We start from the raw sequence: 27970 nt of genomic DNA, 5'->3' as shown, positions 1-27970 counted from the left end.
GCAGCAGCTCCAAGAAAAAGTTCCAAAAGCTATCCCAAGGAGATTAGAATGGACATTTCCCTGATGGGCATAACTCATGGAGATATTCCCCAACCCATCCCCTATATCTCAAGAAAAACAAATTCACAAGGGGAGAAAAAAAAGTTCATTGCAGTTTTAAGTTCTAGCATCCCTATAGGATAACAAAGAACTAGGAACCAGGGCTCCTGAGTCTGATCCTACCTGCAAGTTCTCTCTATCCCCAGTGCCTGGCACTTAATAGACCCTCTTCACATCAGTGTAATAAAGTTATGTGACCAGACAAAGGAGGTGAATTGCACATCAGAACCAAGTTTCAGATCGAGGGCATTCAAAAACATGGTCAGGGGTTCAAACCCCATCAGGGCGCACCAAGTTTCACCTCCTCTCATGCATACACCCCATCTGGAGAAGGAGAGAGAAGTGAAACAGGAATAGTCAGTTAAGTCCCTACTGAAGTTCTACTAAAGAGACAGTCCAGGAGGAAAGACAGGAACATTAAGACTAGGGTTACTTTGAGAAAGAAAGATTTATTTATGAAATCAAGGAAAATTTCAGGGCTTGAGTTGTTGGGGTAACAGTTTATGGGGTTGTATAAAGGGAGACTGCTTAGGAAGACCCATGGCTGGAGAAGTTTCTACTTCTGTGTTTTAACATCATTGACCATTCCCACAGTTCAGCCATCCTGGGATCAACTTCCAGGAACCCCAGAGGAAGCCAAAGGCGTGACTTCCATTACCAGAACTGTTTCCTGACTCGAACTTAGCAAAATGATTTCCCCGTCCCTGGACCCTTCTCTCAGCAGTCTCTTCATTCTTCCCACCCCACACTGCATATACAACAAGGAATGTAATATTCCTTTTCTATTCTGTGGTAACTGGAAGGGCAGGAAGGAAAAGAGAAGTTCTGTTCCCCTTAATAGAAATGACTTTGACCTTCTGATGCTCTTTTGGCAGCTGCACCCTTTTTTTCCCCATCAATTCCTCCCCTCTTCATTCTCCCAACCTTAAAGCAGTCCTGTGTCCATCCGCATAAACCCTGAAACTGACCTCATCTTCTCTAGGACCTAATCTACATAGCTCCCCTTCTCCTGGCCAAACCCTGGAGACAGGCTCTGCAGCCCTGCATGGCCCCCGGTCTTCCACGACAGCCCCTCCCCACCCTTCTCTCAGCCCAGTCAGTTTTTACTGCCAAACCGCTGCCGCCTGACCCAGTGTAACCCAGCAGGGGGCGGGCTGAGAGAAGGAATTGGGAGGGATCGATGTGGGGGCCACCGAACCGCAGTTCAGACATTTGAGTAACTGACCGCCTCCCTCTCACCTAGTGGTCTGACTGGTGGAGGGGTGGGAAGGGGCGGAGACCCAGGGGAAGTGACCCAGAGATACATTTTCATCAGTCTGAGGACAGAACTGGAGGGAAGAAGCCAAAACTGAGTATCCCTTCATCCCGTTTCCAGGAATCAGACTTTTCAACCCTCTTTGCACCTGGGACAAAAAACAGTGACTTCATGAGACCAGGCACCTCAAATCTAGATACCTAGTCTAACATATGATCAAATAGTTTAGACTGTACATACTGAAGAAAATCTAGGTCTCTCAATCTCTTCTTCTTAAAAAAGATAGTGGACTGAGGAGTCCCAAAGTAGAAAGATTAGAGCTGTTCAGTCAGTAAGAAACAGATGTTTGAGAAAGGAGGAGTGTCAATACCCATTTTTACAGAGGGCTGTTTTTCCAACTGTGAGAATGCTGTTTTTCAAACTGGGTCTTGACTCATTAGTGGATGTAACCAATATGTTTTGATGGAATATAGAATAGAATAGAAATAATAAGGGTAAAAAAAAAAAAAAAGGAAAGAAATAATAAGGGTAAATGGAATGAGGTTCGTGACATTGTACAGGAGACAGGGATCAAGACCATCCCCATGGAAAAGAAATGCAAAAAAGCAAAATGGCTGTCTGGGGAGGCCTTACAAATAGATGTGAAAAGAAGAGAAACAAAAAGCAAAGGAGAAAAGGAAAGATAGAAGCATTTGAATGCAGAGGTCCAAAGAATAGCAAGAAGAGATAAGAAAGCCTTCCTCAGTGATCAGTGCAAAGAAATAGAGGAAAACAACAGAATGGGAAAGACTAGAGATCTCTTCAAGAAAATTAGAGATACCAAGGGAACATTTCATGCAAAGATGGGCTCAATAAAGGACAGAAATGGTATGGACCTAACAGAAGCAGAAGATATTAAGAAGAGGTGGCAAGAATACACAGAAAAACTGTACAAAAAAGATCTTCACGACCAAGATAATCACGATGGTGTGATCACTCACCTAGAGCCAGACATCCTGAAATGTGAAGTCAAGTGGGCCTTAGAAAGCATCACTACGAACAAAGCTAGTGGAGGTGATGGAATTCCAGTTGAGCTATTTCAAATCCTGAAAGATGATGCTGTGAAAGTGCTGCACTCAATATGCCAACAAATTTGGAAAACTCAGCAGTGGCCACAGGACTGGAAAAGGTCAGTTTTCATTCCAGTCCCAAAGAAAGGCAATGCCAAAGAATGCTCAAACTACCGCACAATTGCACTCATCTCACACGCTAGTAAAGTAATGCTCAAAATTCTCCAAGCCAGGCTTCAGCAATACATGAACCGTGAACTTCCTGATGTTCAAGCTGGTTTTAGAAAAGGTAGAGGAACCAGAGGTCAAATTGCCAACATCCGCTGGATCATGGAAAAAGCAAGAGAGTTCCAGAAAAACATCTATTTCTGCTTTATTGACTATGCCAAAGCCTTGGACTGTGTGGATCACAATAAAGTGTGGAAAATTCTGAAAGAGATGGGAATACCAGACCACCTGACCTGCCTCTTGAGAAACCTATATGCAGGTCAGGAAGCAACAGTTAGAACTGGACATGGAACAACAGACTGGTTCCAAAAAGGAAAAGGAGTACGTCAAGGCTGTATATTGTCACCCTGCTTATTTAACTTCTATGCAGAGTACATCATGAGAAACGCTGGACTGGAAGAAACACAAACTGGAATCAAGGTTGCCGGGAGAAATATCAATAACCTCAGATATGCAGATGACACCACCCTTATGGCAGAAAGTGAAGAGGAACTCAAAAGCCTCTTGATGAAAGTGAAAGAGGAGAGTGAAAAAGTTGGCTTAAAGCTCAACATTCAGAAAAAGAAGATCATGGCATCCGGTCCCATCACTTCATGGGAAATAGATGGGGAAACAGTGGAAACAGTGTCAGACTTTATTTTTCTGGGCTCCAAAATCACTGCAGATGGTGACTGCAGCCATGAAATTAAAAGACGCTTATTCCTTGGAAGGAAAGTTATGACCAACCTAGATAGCGTATTGAAAAGCAGAGATATTACTTTGCCAACAAAGGTCCGTCTAGTCAAGGCTATGGTTTTTCCAGTGGTCATGTATGGATGTGAGAGTTGGACTGTGAAGAAGGCTGAGTGCTGAAGAATTGATGCTTTTGAACTGTGGTGTTGGAGAAGACTCTTGAGAGTCCCTTGGACTGCAAGGAGATCCAACCAGTCCATTCTGAAGGAGATCAGCCCAGGGATTTCTTTGGAGGGAATGATGCTGAAGCTGAAACTCCAGAACTTTGGCTACCTCGTGCGAAGAGTTGACTCATTGGAAAAGACTCTGATGCTGGGAGGGATTGGGGGCAGGAGGAGAAGGGGACAACAGAGGATGAGATGGCTGGATGGCATCACTGACTCAATGGACGTGAGTCTGAGTGAACTCCGGGAGTTGGTGATGGACAGGGAGGCCAGGCGTGCTGTGATTCATGGGGTCAAGAAGAGTCGGACACGACTGAGTGACTGAACTGAACTGAATAAGGGTAAATATTATTTCAGGTATGTACACACAGGATGTAAAATGTATTTCTTACTCTGGATCATAATCAAAGTTTGAAAGCAGCTATTTAACAGGGCCATTTGTGATCAAAAAAGAATGAAAAGATTCCTTCCCCATGCCCCTTTTAGAAGAAACAATGACACCCAACACCATCCTGCCTCCCGCTTTATTCTCCATAGAGCTGGCTTCCACCCACACCTCCTCTGATGTCAACCATGCTGATTCCAGGGTTCGGGTTCTCAGGTCTGGGGTCCATAATGTCAGGTGAAGCTCCACCCACACCACCTCCAGTGGCAAACCCACCACCCACCACAGCCTGATGGAGCCTCTGCCAACCAGGATGCTCTGTTCCCTGAAAAAGGAAATTCAAGGATGAAATGCACACATTTCTATACCCTCAGTCTCTTCCCACCCATGCCAAGAGGCTAATGATCCTCACCTATCCGGACTGGAGAAGATAGCCAGCTGCCTGGGGGTCGGGAGAAAGAGAGAGGATGACTACACTTTGAATGAGTGGTGGGGAGTGAAGGAGATTCCGGAATCTGCAGAATCCCACTCTAGGAAACAACCGTGCATCACTGGCCCACCACCACTCATCTTTCACTGGCTTCTCTCCACCCCAGACCCTAGGAAAGTCACTCAGCTCCTCTTTCCCATCTCTTATCCCATAAGTCAGGCCCCTTCAGTCTATCTGCTCGCTGACTCCTGACTGCACCCAGGCATTCTCCATATCATGTCTTCTCAAGTGACCTCACCTCAAACAGTCTATGCCCCCACAAGATATGTCCCACTCTACCTCCCTAGTGTCAGCTATCACCTGGGGCAAAAGGAGACTCCAATTCCCATCCTTAAGTCCCCTTTCTCCCAAGCTCCTTCCCTCATCACCCTGAGCCCATAACTCACAACAGAGAGATCCCATATTCTTCAGGACACGGGTTGCCTCACTCCTGTATGCTGAGGATTCGCAGGAGGATATTATACACGTCCTGTTCCATATAGCCCTGTAGGTGGCAGGAAAGAAACAAAAGGAGATGAACAGAACATGAGAGGGAGAGTGCAGTAGAATGCAACTTACTATGTGCCCTCACTTAGTAGTACTTCTCCATAGCTGTTTCCTAATCTTCACAAGGAAGATAATGACATTGACTTTTCAGGACTGCTGTGAGGGTTACAATTGTGAATACAGAGCAAAGCACCAGGTACAAAAATAAATGTTCAATTCTTTGTAGTTATTATTGTTCCTCATAAAGGAGCAAGCCACCCACCTCTTCTTCCTTGGTGAGGGATAAGCTGGCTTGGGAGGAAACTGAAAGGGCATGTTCTGTGTACTAAGTTGCTTCAGTCGTGTCTGACTCTTGTGACCCCGTGGACTGTAGCCCACCAGGCTCCTCTGTCCATGGAATTCTCCAGGCAAGAATACTGGAGTGGGTTGCCATGTCCTCCTCCAGGGGATCTTCCCAACCCAGGGGTCAAGCCCTCATCTCTTACATCTCCTGCATTGGCAGGCAGGTTCTTTACCACTAGCGCCACCTGGGAAACTCCCCAAGAAAGGGCATGCTGCTGCTAAGTCACTTCAGTCGTGTCTGACTCTGTGTGACCCCATAGACGGCAGCCCCACCAGGCTCCCCTGTCCATGAGATTCTCCAGGCAAGAACACTGGAGTGGGTTGCCATTTCCTTCTCCAATGCATGAAAGTGAAAAGTGAAAGGGAAGTTGCTCAGTCGTGTCCGACTCTTCGAGACCCCATGGGCTGCAGCCCACCAGGCTCCTCTGTCCATGGGCTTTTCCAGGCGAAAGAAAGGGCATAGGGACAGGAAAAAGCCTTTCTTTCTTCTCCGAAGAAAGGGCATAGGGACAGGAAAAAGCCTTTCAGTCAGTCAGAGAATTGGAAAGGAGGGGCAAACACCTCTTCCCTTCACATTCATACTCTTGATCTGCCTCATACTCTTGATCTGCCTCATGAGGTCGAGAAACCTGGTACTGGAACATTTAAAGTCCAGCTTTCTGAGAGATGACGTCTTTGCAGTTAAGAGAAGAGGCGCCAAATGCAATGCCCCCTGCCCAGCTCTCTGCCTCTACCTCCCCCCAGGCTCACCTGAGCAGCATTCAGCAGATGCTTCCTATAGGTAGAGATGATCTCTTCATGGTTCTTCTGGGAATCCTAGGAGTGAGCATCAGTGGGAGGTCATGTGACTCACCCTCCTCCCCCAAGCATGAAGAACAACAAAGGGAAGGGATCAGCTGTGGCAGGTGGGCTCCCTTGGCCCCTGAGCGCCTCAGCCTAGACCACTGCCTGGCCGGGCCTCTGGATCCCCAGAATCTCTCCCACAGACACATCACTGCCATTCTGCACGCTCTTCTCTAGCAGTGCCCATCTCCCGAGGACCAAACATACCTGCAGCTGTAGAGCAAGGCGAGCATTATCTCCCCGAACAGCTAGAACCTCCTCTGAAAGCTGCTCCAGCTTCTTCAACAATTCCTTGATCTGAGGCCAAAAGGAAATGAAGGGAATCAATGAGGCCCCAGTCATTTCCCACCCCAGGACCACTCAAAGTCAAGGTCAGTTGCCATTTATTGGGTATTTAATATCTGCCATGTGCTTTTACACACATTGTCTCATTTAATCCTCAAAACAACTCTTCTAAGAAAAACAATACTTCTCTGAGGGAAGTATTATCATTCACGTTTTGTAGATAGGAGCCGGAGTTAAGTAATTTGTCAAAATCACACAGCTGATAAGTGATGAAATCAAGATTTGATTTTGAATCAAGATTTGTCTGAATTCACAGTCCACACTCTTAGCTCCTTACTGAATCCTGACTGACTTCTGGCTGCTGACCACTGAAGGAAATGGAGATGAGTTTTTGTGGTTCGTGAGGTTGAGACACAAATGCAGTTAATGATAACCAGCTGTAATAGGAATGGTGGCAGGAATGGCAGGAGTAGCTAACTTTTACTGGGTATTAGCCATTTGCCATGGCAACCCACTCCAGTATCCCTGCCTGGAGAATCCCAGGGACAGAGGAGCCTAGTGGGCTGCCGTCTATGGGGTCGCAAAGAGTCAGACACGACTGAAGCAACTTAGCAGCAGCAGCAGCAGCCATTTGCCAAAATTTTTTCTGAGTATTTTAAATGTAATATCTTATTTAATGTAATCCTCATAACAATTGTTATTATTTTCATTTTATATATGAGAAAACTGAGGCTTAGATAACTCACCCAAGGTCAATCAGTTTGGGTTTTTTGTTTGTTTTCTGTTTGGCCACTCATGGCATGCAGGATCCTAGTTCCTAGGCTAGGGGTTGAACCTGTGCCCCTTGCAGTGGAAGCTCCAGTTCTTAACCACTGGCCTGCCAGGGAAGCCCCTCCATCAGTTAGTTTTGAAATTGAAATTCAAATGCAGACAATCTCAATTAAGAGCCCACTACACTATTTTCTTTTGCTCATTTGTCTAATCATCTTCAACACCAACATAAAATTCCTTCTTTAATTAGCCCCAGCCCACACTGATTCCTATTCTATATAACGTTCCTTCTACATTTATGTACTTTATATTCTGTCAAATGTAACTCCCTATAGTTTTTAATCCTTCTAAATTTGATCATGTACACAAATTTTAATAAGTCTGAACTCACTCATTGCACAAGCAGTTCTAGAATTACTAAATTCATTTGTAAATTGTTTTTTTTAGAATTCATAAAAACATGTCTTTTAGAAATATATACTTATATTCACTTTTGGAGCAATCACTAGGAAACTCGAGTATCTAACACAATGGTTTTCAAATTTTTTCCTCTGCATGGCACCCTCTTTGCCAGTGAAACTCTTTTGTAGAACCTACTCTGATTGAGGTGAGAGGGGAGCTTGGGAACCCTGAGTCCCAAGTTTTAATACCTAAGCTCCCTTCTCTCTTGAATTTATACCTTACTTCCAATTTTCAACCCCAAACCCCCTCAGACCCAGGAGAACATTGTGTGGTCCTTGCAACTGACTGGTTCTGCTTGGGCTATTCATCTAACTGGCCAAAGATAGTTTCAGGTTGTGCGTGCCTGCCCAGTCGCTTCAGTCGTGTCCGACTGTGCGACCCGTGGACTGTAGCTCGCCAGGCTCCTCTGTCCATGGAATTCTCTAGGCAAGATTACTGGAGTGGGTTGCCATGCCTACCTCAAGGTGACCTTCCTGACCCAGGGATCGAACCCGTGTCTCCTGCGGCTCCTGAATTGCAGGCGGATTCACTACCGCTGAGCCACCGGGGAAGCCCCAGTTTCAGGGCCACAGACCCTAAGCACGCAGAAACCGTCCCTGATATTCCCTTCGGCTGGCCGGCCTGCCTGCTCACCTTAGCCTCCTTATCCCGGCAAGCCCCGATGAGATGCTCCACCTTCTCTTTGAGCAGTTCCGCCGTCTTCTCGAACTGTTGGGAGCGTCCGCGCATCTCGCTGGCCTGGCGCTCATGCTCCGCGGCGCGCGCGGCCAGGTCCCCGCTCCGGCGCCGCTCCTCTGCCGCCGCCTCCCGCAGCCGACCCATCTCCCGGCAGGCCGTGTTATACTTTTCCAGCAAAGCCTTTAGCTCCTGGCCCCAAGCCTGGGCCTGGGCCACCAGGGAGCCCCGAGTTTTCTCGTGCTGCCGCAGGCTGGCCGCCTCCCGAGCCCTCAGCTCCTCCACTTCCTCGGTAGCTTGGTAGAGCAGCTGCTTCAGCTTCCAGATCTCCTGGCTCTTCCCGCTCATCGTGGCCTGAACGGCCCGCAGCTCTTCCTCCAGCTTCCCCAGGTCTTGCTCCAGAGCTGCCACCTGCGGGGAGGCCGAGGCCTCTGAGGAGACGCCTGGCTCCCCGAGGCGGGAAGGGGAGCCCCGCAGCTGCTGGTTTTCCTCTTCCAGCTGAGCCAGCCCCTGCTGGGCCTCGCGGTGCCTGGCCACCAAGGCACTGATGCAGGCCTGCAGGTCTTCGAGGGGCTCGGCGGCTGCGCTCCGTGCACTCTCCTGGCCTACCAGGTCTGGGGGCAGGCAGTCCCACAGCCCCTGGAGGCCTCTGTTCTGGGAGGCCAGGCGCTTCCGCAGCTTCTCGGTGGCCTGCTTCTCCAGGGCCAGTTCATCTGTCAGCAGCCCCACACTCCTCCGCAACTGCTGTAGCTGGTCCTGCGCCTCCGGCCTGGGCACAAACTCCCGCTGTAGCCGCTGGCTCAGGGACTGCAGCTCCCCCTGCAACCGCTGCCGCTCCCGGCCCAGCTCCCCCAGCTCCTCCAGCAAGTTACTGTTGCTCAGTCTCAGGGCGGACACTTCTTTCTCCAGCTGTCCCCTGGCCTGGCCTCCTCCTGGCATCTGGTCCCCTCCAGGAGCCCCTAGAGGCTCTCCCCGGGCCCCGGGGACCCTTTTCTCCTTTTCTTCATCCTCTTGGGTGATGGTCCCTGGGAGTGCCTTGGGTGCTTCCTCTCTGGGCTCCTGGGCAGGGGCCTTGGGTTTCATCTGCAATCCTGCTTTTGCTCGATCCAGTCTCACCAGCACCTGCTCCAACCTGGCCTCCATCTTCTCCCAGGCAGCTGCTGCAGCCTCAGCCCGGGGTGTCCCCAGAGCTCCCTCCAAGACGGATCTTGATAAAGCCCCCCGGGCTGCATCCTTTTCTCGCCACACCGCAGCCAGCTCCTCCCTCAGCTGTAGCAGGAGCTGATTCATGGCTGCTGTGCCCGCTGGCTCAGCCACTGTGCTTGTGGGTTCAGACCCTGGAGCCTGGGGCCTCTCCTTCCGGCCAGCAAACAGCTGGTCAGTCTGATCAAGGCGAAGGGCCTGCCCATCACTGTTGGTCAGTTGCTGTTCCGTGGTTTTCCCTACAGTTTCAGACTTTGGGCTCTGGGGTGGCTCCTGTTCTTCTGGTTGGGACCTTCCCTGGGCTTCATACTGGATCTCCCCTGGGACTGAATCCTCGGCCTTCTTGGAAGCTAATACTGGGTTGGCTGCCGCTGCAGCTGTGGCCTGCTGATGCTTCTTCAGCTCTTGTATGTGCTTAGCCAGCAGGTTGAGGGCACAGCCCTGTTCCATGCCATCTCCTCCATGCCGGAGACTAGAGCCCTGGTTCTCTGGAGCTCTGGGCTCTTGGGACAGGAGGAGCCCCAGCTCCCGCACCTGTTCTTGAATCTGATTCTCCAGGCCCAGGTAAGCTGTAGCTTGAGCCTTGCACTCTTCCGTCTTTCGCAGCAGCTCCTGCTCCAACTGAGAAACTTTTCTCTTCTCCTCTTCATACTTCCACTTCCACTCCTCTGAACATGGATCCTCGTCCTCTTCTTCCTCCTGCTCCTCCTCAGGCTCTGCTCTCCATGGGCTCTTAGGTGGAGCACCCACCTGAGGCTCAGAGGGAGAGGTCTATGTAGAAAAAGGAACAGTGACATCAACCCAGGCAGCTAGCCTTTCTTCTCTTAGACTGTCTCGATGCCCCAGTGATCCCTGCCTGGGAGACATCCCAGCGGGAAAGACTGGGGTGGGTCAGAAGCAAAAGGAGGAGGTGCTTAGGGTCTTACCTGGGATGCAGGATTCAGGTGTTGAACTGGCCCCTGACCTACATGAAAAGACATGGGGGAAATGAGAGAGGAGACAGGGCCCACAATCTAGCTTCAGACTTTCTCTGAAAGGAGTGGCCCCTCAGTGTTCATCCTTAACCACACGTGTCTTTCTGGTGCCAGAAGCCACCTCTATTTGATGGATCCCTAAGTAGCCATCAGTGTTGGTTCCCTGTCCCAGAGATATGTTGGCTCATTTATTTGTTTCACTCATTTATGTATTGGACACTGTGCCAATAAGCACTGTTATAGGTAGAAACCAGGAGCCAATGGTGAGCAAAACAGAGGAGGTTATCTGAGGGGGTTACAGTATAGTAGGGGCAAGAGACAGATTGACCATCAAATCACACAAACAGATGTACAATTACAACTCATAAATGCTAGCAACAGTGCTAGCCAGAGTTGCCTTCAGGGAGAGACAAGGTTGCATTAAAGAATTTTGTGACCTTGCTTTTGGGAAGTGGGAGTCATCTCATAGCAGAAGCAATAAATAAGTAAATTCTCCACTAAAGTGACAGTTATTTATCACATGGATTGTTTCCATGGAAACAAATGGGATTCTAAGAAGCTTCTTGGATTCTAAGGCTATCAAGGAGCATCTTGGAGTCACAAAAGCGGATTGGCTTTACCCCCTCGGCCCTGCCGGTTCAGGGCCTGCCGCAGCAGCCTCCACAGCGGCCTGTCTTGTGTGCGTAGGGCATAATGCAGAGCATCATGCCCCGTGCTGTCCACTGCCCCCGCATCTGCTCCATGGCTCAGGAGCAGTTCAGCCACCTCAGCACTGCCTTTTTCACAGGCCAGGATCAGAGCCGATCTGTGGGGTGAGACAAATCTGAGCATAGGCTTTTCTCATGACATCCTGGAGTCCTGGTTTCCAAAAAAAAACAAAAAATAAAAATCCACTTGCAAGGTCAGCTCTCACTCAGTGTGGTCAGGAGAACCACAGACTGTCACCAGTCAGTGACAAAGCATTAGGCCAGACCAGACCTGTTCAGATGTCATTCCAGGAACTGTGACATCAGAAAGCGGGGAGCCCATTTGAGGGGCTCCATTTTCATCTGCTTTATATGTTGAGGTTCTATATAAGTTCTTTACTGGGTAAACAGATTCTATGTCTTAGAACATAGTTTGAAAGCCAGTCAATTAAAGTAGGGGTTCCAGGAGTATGAATTCTACTTCCAGAGTCATCTATGCCAGAAGGATGGCACTGGCAGCAGTAGAATAAGAAAGTATAAGGAAAACATTCTTAACTCACCAAGAGGAAAACAGTGAAGCCCAAGCAGGGCTCTTCTGAACCACCACTGGGAAGGAAGGATGTTCCCAAGAAAACAGAGACCAATCTCCCCATCTCACACACACACACACACACACACACACTCTTTGCCCAGTGGCTCCTTTTTAGATTGTCAGGGTCGGGATATGGGATGGGATGATAGAGGGCTCACTTGTCATTCTTGTCGGTGACATTGACCCGGGCACCTCTCTGCAGCAGCTGTGAGCAGATAGCTGCGTGACCACCCAGCGAGGCAATCATCAGGGGTGTACGTCCATCCTGCACAGATTGTGGGAACGGGGTTCGTGAGCAGACAGGGGAACCAGGGCTTCGGCACATCCTACCAACTCCCCTGTTCCCACACCTCTCCAGGCAAAAGCGCCAATCCTGGGGCTAAATACTCCTTCTCAGAGGGTTGGAAACTCTCCAGAAGATAAGCCTTAACCTCTCTGTGAAAAAGGAGGAGGGGCAAAGGGAGAAGGAAGAAGAGGTGGTGCCTCACAACCCCTGGTCATGGAACTTGGCTAATTAACTTCAAAGAAAGTAGCAGCCTCACCATATAGGGCCCTGCCAACACTCACATTATCCAGGACGTCCAGGAAGGCTTCATGATCACACAAGAGGAGCACACTTGAGGCACAGCCAGAGGAGGCTATGGAGGGTTACAGGATGATTGGGTTAAGCAGAAGCCAGAAGGGCACCTCTCAGACCATGATGCAGGATCCTCTCCAACCCTTTCAGCAGTTAACTCTGGCCTGCCCTTCCCCCACAAACGTTATCCTCCCCTCCCTCCTCACCTTCTGGTCCCAGCAGCCCCATTTCCCACTAGTCCCCTGGCACACACCTGCCCAGTGCAATGGACTACGATTTTCTGCATCTACAGCGTCTTCATTGGCACCATGCTGCAAACAGTCACAAAGGGAAGCAGCATGGAGCATGGTGTTAACACTGTCATCTCCCACCCTGTTGTATCTGTTGTATGACCAGCTTTCATCATACTATAGGGAGGGGCAGAGGGATCATGGCTTTGGCCAACTACTAGGCAAGTCCAATTTATTCCTTGCAGACTATAGGCAGCCTTGAATTTCAGCCCTGGTTGATAAACCTAGGGCCTAAGAAAAATCAGATTATAGGTAAATAAACACATTAAGGACAATAACGCCTGAGTCCATGTCTGGTACTTTAGGATCATAAATGAGAATCTTGGAAAGAGCTAGGAAGAACAAAGCAGAATATCCATTGGCACAATGGCCTGGTTGAACTGGGCCTTTTGAAATTTGAGAAGCTTATCTCTGAACTGTCCACATGTCATTTCACATGTATATTTCTCTTTGTACTCCAAGACTACAAACTCCTCAAGAACAGACAGCAGACTTTGGGTTTAATATGAACACCTCTGCCATCCTTCAACCCGCCCATCATCACAGCAGTCAGTCTCCGCAGTGGCTATGCCAACAGTGAAACTCGATACACGCATACTGACTGACTGGGTGTCAGTGCCTGGCAATGCTGCTTTTTGATGTGCCCTGGAGGGCAACATTAAGCTGGGTGCCTGCACATAGCAGATATTAAATAAATACTGACGAATTAATGAATGAGAGATTACCAGCTCTCTTACTGGGGATGTGAGGGGTACATTTGACCAAATGTTGCTGGTGAGTACAAGACAAAGTCAGGAGTCTCTGGGTCCGCTTCTTCCTTTCAAAAGAGTAGTATCAGGGGTCTCTCTTACCTGCAGCAGGACCTTGACACATTGTGGCTGGCAAGAAATGGTGGCCAAGTGCAGGGCGGTGCTTCCTAGAAACAGAAAGAAGCAGAGAAAGGGGGTAGGTGGCCCCATGGATGCTGATGACTCACAGGGAGGGAAGGCGAGAGACGCACAGATAATCAGAGGGAGATTAGAGAGAGAAACTCTCAGCCACATGGGGCCAGAAATTCCTGTTCCCCAAGTGCCTGGTACCCACAGTGGAGGTGGGAGTGAGAGTGAGGTAGGCCCAGCTTGCAAGGAGGGGAACCCCTGAAAGCAGGCTGGCAGGGACTTACAAGGAGAGAAGCAGGGGGGACTACAGCTGAATGCCCAGCAGGGCCCAGGACTGCCCTACCCCAACCCCTCACTGCTGCTATAAAGGGAAAAGCAAGCAGCATGGCCCAGTGCTCAGTCTAACTCACCGTCCTCATTCTTGCTGTTGATGTCAGCCCCACTGGCAAGTAGTATAGTCAGACATTCTGTCAGGCCTTTGGAGGCGGCCAGATGAAACCTGCCAGAGTCAAGGCCGGGAGGCAGAAAGATAAAGGGACCTCATAAAGATGAGGAATAGTTTTACTCAGTTAGTCATGTCCAATTCTTTGTGACTCCATGTACCCCACGTCAGCTTCTCTGTCCATGGGATACTCCAGGCACGAATACTGGAGTGGGTTGCCATTCATTTCTCCAGGGGATCTTCCCCACCTGGGAGAATCTTCTAAGCCCTGCCTGCTATGCTCCATCAACCCAAAGCCAATTCCAAAGGCAGAAAGGAAAGCTCTGTTAGCCTGACTTTCTGCGAAAGAGAAGACTAGGTAAATGGCCTACTGTTATAACGTCAGAGGAGGCCATAAGCAAAGGTAGAAAGAAGAGCTATGGGTCTTGAGCAATCTGAGTATCTCAGGGTGTCCAGGGAACACATAAGTATCTGTCACTCTGAGCCCAATACCCTTAGCAGACTGGAAATGTCACAGAAAGAGTGGGCCAGAGCAGAGGGCTGGACATTTGCAGGCTGACTTGGGCAGAGATAAGGAATAATATCCCTCTTGTACTAATCACCTCTTCCAGCCACATGATGCTCATGGCCACCACTGTACTCCTAGTGTCTCAAGCATACATACCCTCCAACTTGTGCAATGAAGAAATACCCTACTTAGTGTATGTTTCAGTTTTCCATTTATTTCATGGCTTTATTCCTTTCTCGGTCAGTTTTGCTGATGTGGGTCTTGCGGTGTAAGGACCTCAAGGACAATCTCTACTCCCACTTTGTGCAGCACTTGAAAAGTAGTGAAGATTTATTGATATACTTGCTAATTAAGATAAAAAAGGGCTCTGAAGTTATAGATGTTTCCTAGTCTTACATCATATTCAGGTTTGAGGTTTTTAAAGAGAACCGCGTACCAAGGGGGAGAAAGAAATGGCAACCCACTCCAGTATTCTTCCCTGGGAAATCCCATGGACAGAGGAGCCTGGAGGGCTACAGTCAATGGGGTCAGAAAGGGTCAGACACGACTTAGCAACTGAACATGACACACATACCAAGGTGGGGATCAAGAGGACTTACTTACGGGGACTGGCCGTTTGAGTCTAGCTTAGTGGGTCGGGTAGATTTCCTGGAGGCCAGGGCAGCCACGCGTCCCACGTCCCCCCGCTGCACCGCCTCCAGCAGCTTCTGATCACGGCGGTTCCATCTCTCCACCTGGACCAGAACAACACATTGTGAGAATCTAAGAGGTTGGGGTAGAGCCGAGGAAGAAAAAAAAGATGGTTAGGAGGCCAAGCAAGGGAAAAGGGACATCCCTGAGGTCCTTTCAGTGTTCCACAAGTCATTCTCCCTAGGTCACTGAATGCTTCATAGTTGGGCCAGTTCAATATTCACCAACTCACATGCCACTGAGGACTACTGCCAGTTACTGCCAGCTCTGGACCAAAAGGGGCTTGGAGTACTGAATTAAAAATCATTGTTTGAGTCCTGAATGCTAGTATTTCAAATGTCTTTTTTTTTTTTTTTTAATCAGCATTTTGATTATTTTTAGATGCACAGCCTCCGAGCAGTCCTAGCCTTGACTCCTTCCCTTTTGGTCGTTAGGGCTTGCTGGAGCAAACTGAACCAAACTGACCATTCCAGACTTGGGTTCACCTTGCCTCTCAACCCCCTGTGCTGCTCTGTTTTTTGTTCTCAGATATTTGAGAAATCAGGGCACCTAGCTTTGGGTCACAGTTAGGAGCCTAAGTACCTAGCCATACCATCTCTACCCATTGGCTTTGGGGTGCAAAACTTGGAGGAGAAGCACAAAGTTTCCATTTTTCCCTTCTCATACCCAGGCCCTTTGGCTAGTCCCTCTTCCCCTTCCCTGGCAACACCAACCAAAAGGCCAAGATAGGTCTTCAGCTATGGAGGAGGCAGAAGAGACAGTTGCCCTCCTCCACCCTGCCATCCCTCCTCATTTTCCTGGCAGAGAGCAGCTGTTCCAGACAAGAGCCACACCTGGGCATACATTGTTCTACTATGCCAGCTTGACTCTTTCAGGTGGTGGGGTAATTACAATAATTGAAGTATTACAGGGCATGAAAGAGCTGTGTAAAAGCACCCAGAGCCGAAAGCCTAGAAAAGCCTTGTTTGGTCCAGAGAAAGGAAAGGAGGAAAGGATACAGAAATCTGTGGAATGGTGAAAAGAGCCCTAGGCGAATATTTGTCAGCAGGCCTAAGTTCAGGGCCTGGTTTGACCACTTCCTCAACTATGTGACCTAGAGTAAGCCATTGAACACCTCTAACCTGTTTCCTCATCTATAAAATGAGGATACTAATTACTACTTCACATGTTGTATGAAATGAGCTAATGTATATAAAATCTGTTTGTAAACTGTAAAAAGCCTTACAAGTATATGGCATCCTTATTAAAAAAAAAAAAACAGGAAGTGGTGGGGGATTGGTGGTGGTACATTGCATTTTACGAGGTGTGATCGAAACAAGAAAGAAGCTATAGGAGGCGGTGGGGAAAAATAGAGTCTCTGGAAGCCAGCTCATTTTCAAATACTGTTTACATAGCCAGGGCAAATTATTAATCAAGAACAGGAAAGATTTTAAATGCCTACACCATAAAATTATCTAAGGTAAGTGGATCCTGAGGTAACACTCCTGAGGTAATTCCTCGTAGCCCTTTTAAGTGCTATTTCAATTAGCCTCTCAACGTTCCTGGAAAGTAGTTAGGGCTGATATTATTTTATCTAGTTGACAGAAAAGAAACTGAAGTGCTCTGAGGTTAGATAACTGTCCAGGGGCACACCACAGAATAGTGGTAAAATTGAGATTAGAACCCAGGCCACTGGATGCCCTATCTTAGTTCTCACCACCAGATCATATTAATACAGAGCTATGGAAGGTTTATTTATTTTCAAATAAACAGTCTAAGACTGCCTCCAGGGTAAAGCCACCCACGTTCAGACACTAATCCTGGCAAGAGGAAGAGTCTCCAAGCAGGTTAATTCTCAAAGGACAAAATAAGCAAAATGACTGCTCAACAGACTGAGATGTAATAACACATTATCCAATGTCCCCTGGGGGCTATGTCACCCTCAGAAAAGGCAGAGAGCTAGAACTACACCTCCACCACAGGACACCACCATTAACTGACCTCAATCTGAAGTTCTCTGTTTAAAATTATGATTCTAACACTTTCTATCCTTGTGAACTAAGGCATGTAACAACTTCTCTGAACCACAGTTTCCTAATAAAATAACACTATATAAAGCACCTAGCTCTGTCTGTCACATAGGAGGTACACAATAAACATTAGTCCTAATCGCTATCCTTCTCAAACCTGCTGGGCACATTTTGGATGTTCCTGGGCTCAGAATTCTCCATCCAGGGGAGTGGGAGGAAGGGCTCTTGCTCCTACTGGCCAATAGTCAAGCTGTATAGATGGTAATGGTATATCTTAGTAATGTAGATAATCCTCTTTCCAGCTAGATAGTTTTAAAATCTATCCCATTTACTTTCTATAATCTTGTTATACCAAGAAGAATTTAAAATAGGTAGAAATTCTTCATGGCCAAACCTCTGCAGAGCTAGGGTGAAGAAGAACAGAGGGGAACCTCCCTGGCTGTCCAGTGGTTAAGACAGCATTTCCAATGTAGGGGGCATGGGTTCAATCCCTGGTTGGGGAAGCAAGATCCCATATGGCTGCATGGTGTGGCCAACAAAAACAAAAACATGGAAGGATGCCTCTGAATCTGAATTCCAAGATCTAGTCTATTTTTCACCTTGGGAAAGAGGCACTGAATAACCATCACAGCCTCAAGGGAGCAATCACCAAATTAATTAGTAGACTTGAAAACAAGGATAAGCTTTGTATTTCTGTAGCCAAGACTAGGGGTGCCTTTGTAGAAGTAATTGCGGCCTCTTCTTATCTCTGGCTGTGTGCCCATGAGCGTCCTATGAAGATGAAACATGCCAACAGTAGAGAGAATGGCTACCGCTGTGTAGGATGGATGAATGGAAATGGTTTTGCTGCCCTGTAGAAACCAGGAGTTGACCCTCAATCTTTAAAACGCAATTGAGGGACTTCCATGGTGGTCCGGTGGCTGAGACTCTGTGCTCCCCATGCAGGGGGCCCAGGTTTGATCGCTGGTCAGGGAACTAGATCCCACATGACAACGAAGAGTTCACATGCCACAACTAAAGAACCTGCATACCTCAACAAAGATCAAAGATGCCATATGCTGCAACAAAGACTCGATGCAGCCAAATAAGTAAATAAACCCTTTTTAAAAAAATAATAAAATGCAATTGACACTTCTCTAACCTGATTCAGTGCCTACTGTTTAAAGCTATTTTCTGGTTTACTTCCTACATAAGCAGAGTAAGCTAACATGGAAGACACTCCTTGGGACTAAAACAAAATGAGCTCATAGGAGTTACGTTTTTGTTTGTTTCTTGAACTTCCTATATGTATTCTGGATGACTTAGATTAATTTTTAAATGAGCACTGATCCTACAGTTCTCATCTCAGTCTGAGGGTACACTGAACCCAGGGGTTGGAGAGAGGGTGGAAAGGGGCAATCTTCTGCCATGACTAGGAAGCTAGGCTTTGGGAGTGGTCAGGAAGGCTGTGACACTACTTCTCTGACGAACTGGTTCGGAGTGGTTAGCCACCCAGGGAGTGGAGGAATTTATCATGAGAAGTGTGGGGAAGTTTCATGAGGAAACAATTTACAGCTTAAACTAGTCTATTTTCAATCTTATTGGATCCCTACCCTGACTGAGGAAACAGTTTTTGTTTTTGTTTTTGTTTTCCAGCTAAGTAGTTCTAAATCCATCTAATTTGCTACCTATAATCTTGTTGTACTAAGAGTTTAGAATGGGTAGAAATTCTTCATGGCCAAACCTCTGCAGAGCTGGGATGAAGAAGGACAGAGGGATGCTTTCCAGTTTCAGTATTCACTCCATTGTTCAGTCCAGCTTCCTGAAAAGGAGGCATGGACCAGCAAATGGAGCATCAGGAAGAATGAAACAGTTTCCCCATTCCTAAGGAGAGGCAGACTCCACAAACCTGAAAGGGAAGAGCAATGTGGAGGACTTTCAGTAACTAAAGAAGAGTCCATGTGAATAAGAAAATCATCATGAGTTAAGACACTCTTGGTTGCCTCAGTTTCTGGTACCTTTAATAGTCATTCAATAATGCCTTTTGATTGGTTGATTAATGCATGGAAACTAAAGGGGAAGCAAACGTAAGCGGGATGAGAACAGGCCTCAACAGAGTACCTACTCTTGCCTCATAGCTTGCTTTCAGATTTCTGTGACCTGCTCATGCAGAAGATGAGCATTTCTCATGTTTGCTCAATGAATGACAACAGTAAGTCAAGTTAGGCTAAGCAATGTTACTACAGGTAGTTGGCCACATTACTTCTAAATGAGCCACCATCTCAGTGTCCACAGAAAATTTCATCCCCAATAGGAGGTCTGTCTGTAAGAGATCTTCAGAAAAGAAGCATCTATATCCTCCCTTAGCCACTCTCTTCTGTTGACTTTCTCCCTGTGTCCTGTTCTGGGAGAACCTCTGTTCTGGGAGTCAAGGGAGGGGATTGACTTCTAGGAACTCTCAGTGTGAATCCACTTTATCCTCTTCTTCTCTTACCATCACCGTTCCCCAGCTAAGTCAAAGGAAGCATATTACGAGCCCTAAACAACTGGATGAGGGTTTAGAATGAAGGAAGATTCTGGGAAGAAGCAGGCAAAAGGCCTTGACTGACCCAAGAACCTGTCTGATGACCAGGCACTGCAGTGAACTGGCCAGAGTGGAATCTGCGGACAATTTACCCATTCCTTGGGGAGCAGCCAGGCAACTGTGCCTCCTCTGGCAGTGCCTGTCAGTGTGGCCAGACTGGACTGCAAGATTAACCCACAGAGAGCAGGTAGAAAGAGATCGGGGAGCTGAACCACCACTGGACAGAGACGGGCAGAGGTTGAAGGGGGAGAACAGGAGAAGGCTGCTGCTATGGGAGTCCCAACTGGAAAGAGGTTTGGAGTGTTGTTGTCTGAGCCAGTGGTGGCGATGAGAGAATGGGAGTGGAAATGGTTATGGGGTAAGATGGGGACAAGGACAGAGAACACTATGAAGAAGGGGTAGGGAAGGCAGAGGGCTGCAAGTACTTGTTGGACTGAGAGCAAGGATAGGACCATAGAGGAGAGCAGGGTCGTGAGGATAGAGCAAGGGTGGGAAATGGAGTGTGGGGCGGTACTTGGGAGATGGAAAGGATCTTGGGGCTGAGCCCAGGCTGGGGAAAGGACAGACGCCTGATGGCAGTTCAGTACTGGGAAACAGGGTAGAAGTAGAAAACAGCGCCTTTACGAGAGAACCAGGGGCTGCAGGGAACATATCAGAAGTTGGGGTGTAGATTCTAGGAGGGCAAGAAAGGGTCAAGGGAAAGAACCTTGGGGAGGGCAGAGGTTAGGAAGGCAAGTCAGAGGCTAAGGGACGGGGTCTTGAGGAAGGCAGGGCTGGAGGGCTGCACTATGGAAGTGGAAGAGCTAGAAAGACGGATAGAGATAAAATGCCATGATGCGTGGAGTCGGGACTCAGGACTCTGTCACCACAGGGCTTGGACCCCAGCCCCATGCCCAGCCTCCCAGACATTTTAGCACATACCGCCACCTGTGAGCTCGAGCAGGAGAAGATGCGCTTCATGGCCGGGGCCGGAGCCACGGGGGGAACGGGGACGCGCGGAGAGCCGGGCCACAGGTTCCTGAACCCACAGGACTCGGCTGCAGCTGTGTTAGAGAGCTGTCAAATGCAGAACGGGATTCCGCCCCAGACCCGCCCCAAGACCTATCGCGTTCAATCAGAGACTAGAACCCGAGGGCTGGGCTTAAAACTCCGCCCCTCGCCCAGCCCTGCTGGGCCTTTAAGGAGGTCGAAGTCCTGCAGTCTCCGCCCGAGAAGTGGGCTTGGTCTCAAACCTCGCTCTCCCAAGCCGAACCCGCTCCCGGCTCTGACTTGCTCAATCCCAAAAGGGAAGCCACTGGCTCCAGCTAAAACTCCTCCCCTGGCTCCGCCCCTCCCCGCAGTTCCACGCGGCGGTCCCGCCCTCAAGCCCTGCCTCGGGCCCGCCCCTCCGAGCACCAACACAAGGTTCTCCGCGTCTGCTCGGATCTTAGCAACTGTCGCATTTAACCGCTCATGACAACGATTTGATTCTATCCAGAGACCTTTGCCAACTTAGTTACCTTTGCTTCCTCCCTCCATTCCGCGGCCCAAAACCCAGGCACAAAAAAGGGTTTGAAGAGAGCGTTTTGGAAACGGCAGGAGATTGTGGTACCGAGCCAAGGACTGAGCAGGATGACCCACCCCAACCTGAAGACGGGAGCTTCAGGCCTAATATCCTAACACATCTCTAAATTAGAAAAAGGCATAGGGAGAGGAAGGGTGTTTTGGTTTTTTTTTTAGCATCTCTTTCCACAAAAATACTCACAAAACTGTCTTCACTGTTTCCACTGCCCTTTAAATTCAGATTCTCAGCAGTTCGTGCTTGGTCAGTTGCAGCCAATCTACCTGTCTCTTCTCCTTCATCCAAAGAGAGCACACTCAAGTGCATAGGAAAGCCTACAGAATAAAGTTGAGTTCTCAATGTGATTTACAAGGTTTATTAGGAGCCACACCCTACATTCTCAAGTCTCATCTCTCACTACTTTCACAAATAGCCTAATGTGGAGGCTGTTCTAATCTACAGTTCCCTTTCCAACTGGTGATTAATCCTCCCTGGAATATCTCCTCTCACACTTGGTGGCCCCTCAAGACATAAAAAAATTTTTTCTGTAAACTTTTAAAGTCCTGCCAACCCCACCTAAAAAAAGTATGCCTCTTGTATGTGACACACTTCTTGTGTGTGACTGTTGTCCAGCAACAAGCTCTCTGTATTTGCCATTATTTGTTTACATGCTTGTTTCCCCTACTAAACTGAGCTCTTTGATGGTAGAGGTTGCATTTTATATTATTCCCATTGCCTAGCACATATTTGGAGAAGGCAATGGCACCCCACTCCAGTACTCTTGCCTGGAAAATCCCATGGACAGAGGAGCCTAGAAGGTTGCAGTCCATGGGGTCGCTGAGGGTCGGACTTCACTTTCACTTTTCACTTTCATGCATTGGAGCAGGAAATGGCAACCCACTTCTGTGTTCTTGCCTGGAGAATCCCAAGGATGGGGGAGCCTGGTGGGCTGCCGTCTATGGGGTCGCACAGAGTCGGACACGACTGAAGTGACTTAGCAGCAGCAGCAGCACATCAGTTCAGTCGCTCAGTCGTGTCCCACTCTTTGTGACCCCATGAATCACAGCACGCCAGGCCTCCCTGTCCATCACCAACTCCCGGAGTTCACCCAGACTCACGTCCATCGAGTCAGTGATGCCATCCAGCCATCTCATCCTCTGTCGTCGGTGCTTAACGTCTTATGAGTGAATAAACAAAGTAATGAATGAAGGAACAAAGGAACAACAATAAGAAACATTGAGCAACACCTTTCTGTGTGTCTGAGGCAAGCTTGTTGTTCTACAGTTGCTTCTCAAACTGGCTGTGCTTCAAACGAAGAGGTAACAGGCTTATAGAAGAATAGATTGGAGTTAGAGAAAGTCCCATCCTGGAGCTGAGCAGCAGAGAAGAGAGAGATCTCTAGGTGGAGAAAAATATTAATCGTGGAGAGAGAATGAGATGAACCAGTCTTTGAGGATATCCATCTCCCTTTGTGGGCTGACTCGGGATAAGGAGGGGGAATCTGTCAACATAACCATGGCCTCAGTCCCTGACCCAGAAACAGTGTGTTCCATAAAGGTTGATGAAATGATAGCCTACGTGCTGAGAGCCACCGTGGATCCTCCAGCTACAAAATAACACCAGCTTGCCACAGAATGGTTGTCCTGCCTGACATTGCTTTGCCAACAAACGTCCGTCTAGTCAAGGCTATGGTTTTTCCAATGGTCATGTATGGATGTGAGAGTTGGACTGTGAAGAAAGCTGAGCGCCGAAGAATTGATGCTTTTGAACTGTGGTGTTGGAGAAGACTCTTGAGAGTCCCTTGGACTGCAAGGAGATCCAACCAGTCCATTCTAAAGGAGATTGGTCCTCGGTGTTCTTTGGAAGGAATGATGCTAAAGCTGAAACTCCAATACTTTGGCCACCTCATGTGAAGAGTTGACTCATTGGAAAAGACTCTGATGCTGGGAGGGATTGGGGTCAGGAGGAGAAGGGACAACAGAGGAAGAGATGGCTGGATGGCATCACTGACTCGATGGACGTGAATTTGAGTGAACTCCGGGAGTTGGTGATGGACAGGTAGGCCTGGCGTGCTGCAATTCATGGAGTCGCAAAGAGTTGGACACGACTGAGTGACTGAACTGAACTGAACTGAATAAGCTAGAACAGCCACTGTTCTCAGGGTTACGCAACAAAGACAGAGACATGGTCTCTAGAAGCCTATTGCTGAAGCAGCCATGTCCCTTGAGGATAACAGAAGAACCCTGGGTGTCTAAAGAAATCTAGTCAATCGGATTTCTACCTTTAGAACCTTAAGTTAATCACCTAATTATCGTCTTTCTGGACTTGAGGGCTTATTTCAAAGGGGATGAGGCATAGGGTAAGATTTAGTGGCAGGAGATAATAACACATAGGAAAACAAATCTGGAGAGTCTGTGAAGAGCAGGCAAGTCACCAGATCATGAGCATCACTTGGTGCTTCAATATACCTCCTCAGTCCTCACAATGCAGGTTATGTAGGGTAGGTTATAACAAATTATTTTTATAACAGTAGTTACAATTTATTGAGTACTTACTATACGTTCACTTTACTTGAATTACCTCATTTAGTTCTCACAATCCTAATACATTTATTTTAAAATATTTGTTTGGCTGAGCCGTGTCTTAACTGTGACTTGCGGGATCTTCAATCCTCGTAGCAGCATGTGGGATATTTACTTGTAGCATGTGGGATTTAGTTCCCTGACCAGGGATTGAACCCTGGCTCCCTGCAATGGGAGTATGGTGTCTTAGCCACTGGACCACCAGGGAAGTCTGAACCTTAATAAGTTTAATGTCAAGAAAGTAAAGACTTAGAGAAGTTAAATCTGTTCAATGTCCAACAGGTTTTATGTGGTATGTTGTTTAGTCGATAAATCAGGTCCAACTCTTTTGCAACCCCATGTACTGTAGTAGCCCGCCAGGCTCCTCTATCCATGGGGTTTCTCGGGCAAGAATACTGGAGCGGGTTGCCATTTCCTTCTGCAGGGGATCATCCTGGACCAGGGATCGAGCCCGCATCTCCTGCATTCGCAGATGAGTTCTTTGCCACTGAGCCACCAGGGAAGCCCTTCAAGTGGTATAGCTTAAATTCAAGTCTGTCTTCATTCTTAACCACTGTTCTACACAGCCTCTTATCTGAACCTCAGGGTAGTCATGGCTTGCCCAAGGCCATATAGCTCATAAATGGCAGACCTGGAATTTCGATCTAGGTGTATGTGCTTACCAAACCAAACCTACACATTTTACACTCTATGCTCACATAAGCAGGTGAGGATTGCAGGAGGCTAGGGCACATCTCCAGTAGGAGAGTCACAGAAATCACTTCAAATCCTTCATAACTTCATCTTCCAGGGACTCAACTGTATAGGGTCTCAGGTGAATCAAGGCTCCACCTCTCACAATTTGTGAGCAGTTTATATCCCAGGGAACTCAAGAAGAACCAGAAGTCATTTGATACTGAACTTTATTTGTTCTGACCATCTGATAAACTGTCCACCTTTTTAGGAAACAGAGACAATGCTGTCTGTAAAAGGTCAGAGACAAGTCAAAATAAACCCTCTGACCAGATCTCAAGAACAGCCCTGGAGGATAATCTGTGGCTGTTAGTCAACTGCCTGGTCAGGTCCCCTCTCTCCTTGGCTGTAAATGGGTGTTGATTCTTCAAGTGTCTGTCAGAGCTGCTCTCTGGAAACCAGTACCTGACTTTGGTATCCAGAGTCTTGGTTGCAAAGAACTGCAAGTTACCCAATTGTCAAGGAGAATCCACTTCTCTTTACTGGCCATGACCAAAAAGGGAGAGTTGGGGGTGGGGGTTGTTCAGAGATAGAAATTAAGTTGAGAATTTCCAGTAAACATCAAGCAAGGGCTGGTAAACTGATGCCACCAGAGAAGCCTCACAAGGTATGGCTGGAATATTTCCTAGGAGCTATTTGTGCTATATAACCAGTGCCAAACAGGTAAGGGGCTTCCCAGAGACCTCTTGCCGCCACCTTCAGCTTCTTCCTTAATTCAGACCCCACTTGTTCAGACCCCTTGGAGCTGCTGCCTCCCAAATCTAGTAAGGTGAAAGGGTTTCCTACCATCAAGCAGCAATCCTGTCCCTTCTCTCTAGTTTCTATAAGGAGGCTCCAAGGAGGGCTCAAGAGGGTGTGCGGCCTGAGAAGGGGCATGCAGTCTTCCCTGTTATTCCAGCTCTAGCCACATGGGGGCCCCTGGCTCCAGAGAATCTGGGACTCAGCCCTAGCTTTGCTCCCAGGGAAGGCTGCAGAGCTGGGAAACCCTTGCCCAGCAGGCCTGGAGCAGTTCCCTTTCACCAGCACCTGAGGGCGGGCAAGCGCAGGCGACTGCATCACGAAAGTCTCGGGTTTCAGGGGGAATGGCAGTTGCCTGTCTAAAGACTTCTCTGTTTCTTGGAATTGTACAGAATGTCTCTTGTGGCTTTTCCTCCTCCCTCCTTTTTTCCTGTTGACTCTCCCCATCCGGCCCTCTGAATCACCAGACTCCACAGGAAAGCAGCAGATGTTGACTTTACTTCGTGCAAGCCAACGTCAGCGCACTCCTGTGGAGTGGGGAGAAGGCAGGAAGGTGAGAGGTGGGGGAATGGTGGAAGATAACCCTCGTCCTTTCCAAACTGTGAGAGAGGATGTAGTGTGGGAATCTGAAAGAAGTTAGGGACCTAGGCAAAAAAATGCTGATTCTCAGGGACAGGGGAAAAAAGGGCCCTACACTAAGGCCCCAGTGTAAGCTCTGGAGCCAGGATCACAAGGTGGGAAGCACAGGGTGGGAATGTTCCTGGTTTTAGTGCCAGCCCTTCTTGTCTGAGGTGAGGCCTCATCTCTTGCCAGCAGCATCCTCATGACTCAAAAGTCAAGTCAGGCTGCAGGTCTGGGGAGACAGTCCAGAGGCTCTCTTCCTCTTGCACCATCTGAGCCCTCAAACTTCTGCTCTTAGGCAAGTCTTTTGGAGAAGCTGCAAGAGAGGTCTTTATGGACTTTATTCTACGTTCATTGCTCCAATTTATCTTCTCTTTTTTCTTCCTCGGGGATTTTCTTCCGGGCAAAGAAGCCAAGCTGTAGGGAAAGAGATAAGAGTCATCACCAAATGCCCTGCCTGGAGACCCTGCCAAAGGCCCTTAGAGGTATCTGAAGCCTTCAGTTTTGTTCTGCTTCCAAAAATGAGATTCAAATTTATATTATTTGGCTTTGGTTTAATTCAACTAAGATTCGTGGAAGACAGTGAAGGAGATCTGGAGACACCCACAGCCTGCTTAGTTGCCCAGCACAAACCCAGTTTTCCCTGCTGTAATGAAGGCTATCTTAACTCATGGGCACCATGCCCCATACTGTCCACTTCAGCAGTGCTTACCTTCCAAAGGCAGAAAACAAGAAGAGCAAGCAGGAGCAGCCCTCCCAGGACACTGCCAATGAGGATCCACAGAGAGATGAGGACAGGGCGGGACTGAATCACCTCCAGGAGGCTCTGCATAGACAGGAGCGCTGGTTTTTACTTGCACCCTTTTGCCCAGTTAGCTTCACCCCACACTGTAGCAAACTCAGCCCCCAAACAGAAGAATAAAAGGGAAGAAACAGGTCAGAATGGAGGCAGGGGGATCCACCATTCTGATTGACCACTTCTGACTCCCTGAATGCTGCCTAATGAAGACACCCCTGTTGTGAACAAGCTCACGGGGACCCTGATGCTATCGCCACCCTTGCTAGTTTCACAGCTCTCAAACTCAGTCTCCAGCCCCACCTCGCTCCACCGGGAGGCTTCAGTCAGCAATAGGACGCTGCCCTCCTCAGTGCTCAGTTCGAAGGTGCTGACCACTGTCAGAGACTTGAATTTGGCCTGTGGAATGGAAAGAGATTTAAAGTGAGCCATGACTGGGCTTCCCTGGTGGCTCAATGGTAAAGAACCCGCCTGCCAATGCAGAAGAGTGAGGTTCGATCCCTGGTTCAGGAAGATCCCCTAGAGAAGAAAATGGTAACCCACTCTAGCATTCTTGCCTGGGAAATCCCACGGACAGAGGAGCCTGATGGGCTATAGTCCATGGGGTTGCAAAAGAGTCAGACACAACTTAGCGACTAACAACAACAACATCATCAGGTGGAACAGGTCTCAGGACCCTAATGGCAAAGATGAGGCTTGGGGGATAACTTCCAGGACCCTCAAGAGCAGAGGAAAAGATTGGAGAGCGATAGGGAAAGAGAAGAAGGGTAACAGATGGAAAGCCTGTGGCCCTTCATAGACTCTGGGTGCTCTACTCCTCTTTAAATGCATTCAACCCCTTTTTTTTGGCTAACTCCTACCCTTCCTTCAGGTTGAAGTTTAGATGTTGTCCCCTCTGGGAAGTAGAAAAGTGTTTCCTGCTAATCCCCATCACCCTGGACTAGGTTATAATATTCTGCTTATTTCTCTTTCATCTCTGTTGAACTATAAAATCCTTGAGGTCAAGTGTTAGTAACTTATGTGTCCCTAGTGCCTAGCACAACTTCTCAATAAACCTTTGTTAAAAGAGTAAATGAATGAATGAAAAAAGGATACCAAAGAGAGATAAAGAGAGAACCGGACTTAGGGAAGGATGGTCTGTCAGACTTAACGTTCCTGAAAAATGCCTACATCCCAGGGATCTTATATTATTCAAAGTAGATGGCACATAGGAAAGTACAATATAAACCCCTAGTACTAAACAGCTGTTATAATTAAGATGTCATTGCCCTGCTAAGGAACTC

General features: G+C 48.1%; 2 protein-coding genes and 1 long non-coding RNA gene across 7 annotated transcripts in view; 1 reads left to right on the top strand and 2 right to left on the bottom strand.

Annotated features, from left to right (window-relative positions):
- Positions 1 to 528: 528 nt before the first annotated feature.
- ANKRD35 (ankyrin repeat domain 35) lies at positions 529 to 21519 on the bottom strand. 2 transcript variants are annotated; one of them, XR_002180310.2, is made up of 16 exons: positions 21423 to 21519; positions 20600 to 20721; positions 15020 to 15150; positions 13877 to 13965; positions 13440 to 13504; positions 12552 to 12609; positions 12289 to 12359; positions 11880 to 11986; positions 11064 to 11248; positions 10396 to 10433; positions 8225 to 10240; positions 6281 to 6370; positions 5981 to 6046; positions 4789 to 4886; positions 4325 to 4354; positions 529 to 4237 (listed from the first exon to the last, which is right to left on the bottom strand). XR_002180310.2 is itself a non-coding variant. In XM_019956664.2 (15 exons), exons 2-14 carry the CDS (start codon positions 20636 to 20638, stop codon positions 4827 to 4829), a joined length of 3015 nt encoding a protein of 1004 aa, XP_019812223.2. In that variant the 5' UTR covers positions 20639 to 20721; positions 21423 to 21519; the 3' UTR covers positions 529 to 4237; positions 4789 to 4826. The 2 variants fall into 2 exon arrangements, 1 of the variants encoding a protein (XP_019812223.2); XM_019956664.2 differs by lacking the exon at positions 4325 to 4354.
- LOC139182140 (uncharacterized) overlaps positions 9897 to 27970 on the top strand; it is a 23330-nt gene continuing 5256 nt past the window's right edge. Inside the window, exon 1 of the long non-coding RNA XR_011565706.1 lies at positions 9897 to 10033. This is a non-coding gene — a long non-coding RNA (uncharacterized lncRNA). The remainder of the gene's footprint in view (positions 10034 to 27970) is intronic.
- The window catches only part of ITGA10 (integrin subunit alpha 10), a 17723-nt gene continuing 14438 nt past the window's right edge, over positions 24686 to 27970 (bottom strand). For 2 of the 4 annotated variants that reach the window (XM_019956656.2, XM_019956657.2), the window contains exons 28-30: positions 26991 to 27086; positions 26604 to 26717; positions 24686 to 26308 (exon numbers count right to left, since the gene is read on the bottom strand). In XM_019956656.2, coding sequence (XP_019812215.2) covers positions 26243 to 26308; positions 26604 to 26717; positions 26991 to 27086 — 276 coding nt within the window. In that variant the 3' untranslated portion in view covers positions 24686 to 26242. Of the gene's footprint in view, positions 26309 to 26603; positions 26718 to 26990; positions 27087 to 27970 lie in introns of those variants that run through there. The other 2 variants (XR_011565701.1, XR_011565702.1) reach the window with 1 other exon arrangement.

This window comes from Bos indicus, chromosome 3 (assembly GCF_029378745.1).
Source record: "Bos indicus isolate NIAB-ARS_2022 breed Sahiwal x Tharparkar chromosome 3, NIAB-ARS_B.indTharparkar_mat_pri_1.0, whole genome shotgun sequence".
Lineage (NCBI taxonomy): Eukaryota > Metazoa > Chordata > Mammalia > Artiodactyla > Bovidae > Bos > Bos indicus.
This window is presented reverse-complemented; position numbering and strand designations above follow the sequence as displayed.